The sequence below is a fragment of the Pteropus vampyrus genome, unplaced genomic scaffold (genome assembly GCF_000151845.1).
Source record: "Pteropus vampyrus isolate Shadow unplaced genomic scaffold, Pvam_2.0 Scaffold69, whole genome shotgun sequence".
Lineage (NCBI taxonomy): Eukaryota > Metazoa > Chordata > Mammalia > Chiroptera > Pteropodidae > Pteropus > Pteropus vampyrus.
In genome coordinates, this window is record NW_011888850.1 from 2,091,876 (window position 1) to 2,096,317 (window position 4,442).

The following is a 4,442-nucleotide window of genomic DNA, read 5'->3' on the forward strand; positions in this document are numbered from 1 at the left end:
GTTGATTTTGTAAAAAAATTGCCAGTGTGTAGATAGAAGGTAAAAGCTTAACCTTCTAGTATTCTAACAGAAAATAAATACATAATGTCTAAAATGGATAAATCAAAAAGTAGCAACGTTAGCATGTATCCAGAAATATAGACATGATTAAAAGAAGCTTAAATTCAAAGTAGTTACTGGAGAGTAGGACAAGTTGGGAGGGGTGGACAGTGTGGAACAGAGAACTGCTAAATTTCATTATAAGCCACATAGTAGTACAGTCTGACTTTTAGCAATGTTTATATTTTAATAAAAATGGAAAATGAATATTAAACAACTGCAGTATTAGCAGACTTATTCTAAAGAAACATCAAGAGAAGATAAAACTAATAAAATTAATCTCAATAAAATTAAGACTATTGAATGAGGTGAGGTCTAGCTTTACTCTCTTGCATAGGTATATCCGGTTGTCCGAGTACCATTTATTGAAAAGACTGTTCTTTCCTCCACTGAATTATCTTGTCACCATTGTTGAAAATCAATTGACCATAAATTTATGAATTTATTTTTGGACTCATATAACTTTAGTTACATGTGTGTCTTTATGCTAGTACCACGCAGTCTTGATTACTGTAGCTTTTTAGTCCATTTTGGAATTAAGTGTGGGTCTTCCAGCTTTGTTGTTTTGGAGATTGGCTATTCTGGCTCATCTGCATTTGTTACATGAATTTTAGGATCAACTTATCAATTTCTGCAAAAAAAAAAAAAAAAGGATGGGGTGGGGAGTAGCTAAGATTTTGATAGAGATTGCATTAAATCTGGATCATTTTGGTGAATATTGCCATCTTTGCAGTCCATGAATATGAGATATCTTTCTGTTTATTTAAGGCTTTTTAAATTCTTTCAATGACATAGTTTCAGTGTACAAATCTTACAGTTCTTTCATTACTGGAATTTTTTTTCTAATTTCTAATTGTTTTTGATACTGTTGTAAAAGGAATGATTTTCTTAATTTCATTTGTAGGCTCATTGCTAGTGTGTAGAAATATAATTGATTTTGTATTTTGATCTTATATTTTGTGACCTTGCTGAACTCATTTATTCTAATAAATTTATTTGTATATTTTTTAGGGTTTTCTATATACAGTATCATGTCATCTGCAAAAAGAAGTAGTTTTACTTATTTCTTTCCAATCTTGATGCCTTTTATTTCTTGCCTAACTGTCCTGGCTAGAACCTCCAGTACAATGTTGAGTAGAAGTAGCAAGAGTTGACATCCTTGCCTTGTCCTGATCTTATGGGAAAATATTCAGTCTTTCACCATTAAGTATGATGTTAGCTGTGGAATTTTTCATAGAAGCCCTTCAGCGAGTTGAAGAAATTTCCCTTCTGTACCTAGTTTGTGGAATGTTTTTATCACGAAAGGATATTAGATTTTGTCAAATGCTTTCTCTGTGTCTAATGATATTATCATGTTTTTGTTGTTGTTGTTTGTTTGTTTGTTTTTGTACTATTAATACAGTGTATTGCATTGATAGATTTTCATGGTCCTCTCTTGCATTCCTGGGATAAATTGTACTTGGTCGTTGTATATAGTTCTTTTCATATGTTGTTGGATTCCATTTGCTAATCTTTTACTAAAGACTTTTTTGCATCTTCATTTAATTTTCTTGTGATGTCTTTGTCTGGATTTGGTATCAGGATCTCATAAAATAGTTGAGACGTGTTCCCTCCTCTCCTATTTTTTTTTTTTGGAAGAGTTTGTTAAGTATTGGTTTTAATTCTGAAGTGTTTGATGGAATTCACCAATGAAACCATCTGGTTCCAGGTTTGTGAGAAGTTTCCTGATTAGTAATTCAATCTTTTTAAAATAGATTTATTAAAATTTTATATATCTTCTTGAGTAAGGTTTTTTAAATTTGAAAAATATAAAACAAGTATAAGGTTGTAAGTATATGTATAAAGCCTAAATTGTATATAAAAAAACCTGTTCTACTAATTCATGGCAAGTCAATTAGAAACTTATACTATTTAACAATTCAGTTTTTTAAAATGCAGTTTTTCAAGAGCGTTAATTGTTAATGCCTTTTTATTTGAGTTATTTTGTAATCGCATTTCATAATGGCTTAGAATTTAAGGCTTTTGTTTTTTTGTATATTTTATCTCAGCAGCAATGCAGCAAGTGTTGGATAACCTCACGGAGCTGCCCTCATCTACGGGAGCCGAAGAAATAGACCTCATTTTCCTCAAGGGGATTATGGAGAATCCTATTGTAAAATCACTTGCTAAGGTATATTGGTTTATTCACAAGATTACTACATTATTTTTTTAAATCGTTTTTGCAGAAGTCTTTTCAGATAGTACTGTTTCCGAACAAAATGATATGCCTGAGGCTTAGTTAGCAAATAATAACACTTATCACATAATGAAAATACTGTACACCAGAATTAGACCACATTTGCCCTTTCTGTGCTGACTTTAAATTCAGAATGAAATGACTCTTAGTTTCAGCCTAACAAATGTAAAGTTTTAGGGAAATTATAACTGAACAGTCATGTTAAAACTGGGCATGTGAAAAAGATCCCGATCCCATCTCCGTTTTCAACCACAGCATGATACCGATTTTATTAGCCTGCACCTGTTTTTCATTTTAATTCCTGACTTCCTCTGTCTAATACTTTCTGAGATCTTGTATTCTGTAGGATAACCCTGATATTTTAAGTCTGTTTCCGTAATCAGCTCTTTAGTAATCTCCTTAGCTTATCCATGAATACAACCATTTTTGGTCCAATTTTATTTCACTTGTGCTAGTTCCCTGGAGTAATTTGTCTAAACATCACTAAAGCTTGATGTATCAACCACTTCACAGCCCTGCTGTCCCATTGATGTCTTCACGTAGCCCATTTGCTCATTCCCAGAAGGTCAGTTTCACCCTCTCCTGTGACTGTTTTATTCGCTACAGTCTATGACTTGTTTTCTTCTAATACTTCTGAAAAACGATACCTTTTACAAAGTCTATCATTGGTAAAAGTGAATTAATGATGCAGATTCTTCATATTATTCACAAACCTAATTATTCTACGATCACATGATGTAAAGGCTTTGGCTCCTAGGTAGAAATTAATCCACTCGCAGATTACCCAACTAGAATTTTTATTTTTGTTATGAAAACAATGTTTTTCAATTATAGTTGACATTTAATATTATACTAATTTCTGGTGCACAGCGTAGTAGTTAGACATTTATATAATCACAAAGAGAACCCCCCCCAATAAGTACCCCTTGATATTTTCATAAGTTTTAATTGCAGTTTATTCAAAGTTTATTACTTAGTCCTGTACTTTAATACTTATATATAGGATATTATTTACTTTCAGATTCAAGCTTTTTGTCATAAATATCATTCATTCACTGTATTGTGTCAGGAAAAAATAATAGCTTCAGGGTCAGTCAGAATCTGTAGGGGCTGTTTAAGCCTATATTAAATGGCTTACCCCAAGCTTTTTGTCATAAATATCATTCATTCACTGTATTGTGTCAGGAAAAAATAATAGCTTCAGGGTCGGTCAGAATCCGTAGGGGCTGTTTAAGCCTAAATTAAATGGCTTACCCCACGCTGTTATTGGTACTTTAAAAATAGTTTTTGGCTCTTCCCTTGATTTATTCTGTTAGTTGTCAGTTTTTATTGTCAATGTGTCTAGTATACACCTGTCCCCGTGTTCATTTAAATTATAACTTTTGATCTGTAGTTGTAGAAACTAGATAACATTATGTAAGGCACCTTAAAATGTGCTTATAGTTTATAAAAGTCTTTAAATAATATTATACAAGCATACCTCGGAGATATCGCAGGTATAGTTCAGACCACCAAATAAAGGAAATACTGCAATAAAATCAGTCATGCAAATTTTTTGGTTTTTCCAGTGCATATAAAAGTTACGTTTATACTATACTGTAGTCTGTTAAGTGTGCAGTAGCGTTATGTCTAAAAAACCATATGAATATACCTTCATTTAAAAGTACTGTATTGTTAAAAAATGCTAACCATCATTGAGCCTTCAGCGAGTCTAAATCTTTTTGTTGGTGGAAGGTCTTGCCTCAGTGTTGATGGCCGCTCACTGATCGGAGTGGTGGTTGTTGAAGGTTGGGGTGGCAGTGGCAATTTATTAAAATAAGACAACAGTGAAGTTTTCTGCATCAATTGACTCTTCCTTTCTCTGTAACATACAATGCTGTTTGATAGCATTTTACCCACAGTAAAACTCCTTTTAAAGTCGAAGTCAATCCCTTCAAACCCTGCTGCTGCTTTATCAACTAAGTTTATATAATATTCTAAATTCTTTGTTGTCATTTCAATAATCTTCACAGCTTCTTCACCCGGAGTAGCTTCCATTTCAAGAAACCACTTTCTTTGTACATCCTTAACAACTAGCTCCTCATTCATTAAAGTTTATCCTGAGATT

At 32.6% G+C, this 4,442-nt stretch overlaps 1 protein-coding gene and 1 pseudogene across 1 annotated transcript in view; one reads left to right on the forward strand and one right to left on the reverse strand.

Moving 5' to 3' along the window:
* LOC105293202 overlaps positions 1-461 on the reverse strand; it is a 2,345-nt pseudogene extending 1,884 nt beyond the window's left edge.
* The window catches only part of MPP6 (membrane palmitoylated protein 6), an 84,124-nt gene that overhangs the window by 37,829 nt on the left and 41,853 nt on the right, over positions 1-4,442 (forward strand). Inside the window, 1 exon segment of the mRNA XM_011361670.2 lies at positions 2,151-2,269. Coding sequence (XP_011359972.1) covers positions 2,153-2,269 — 117 coding nt within the window. The 5' untranslated portion in view covers positions 2,151-2,152.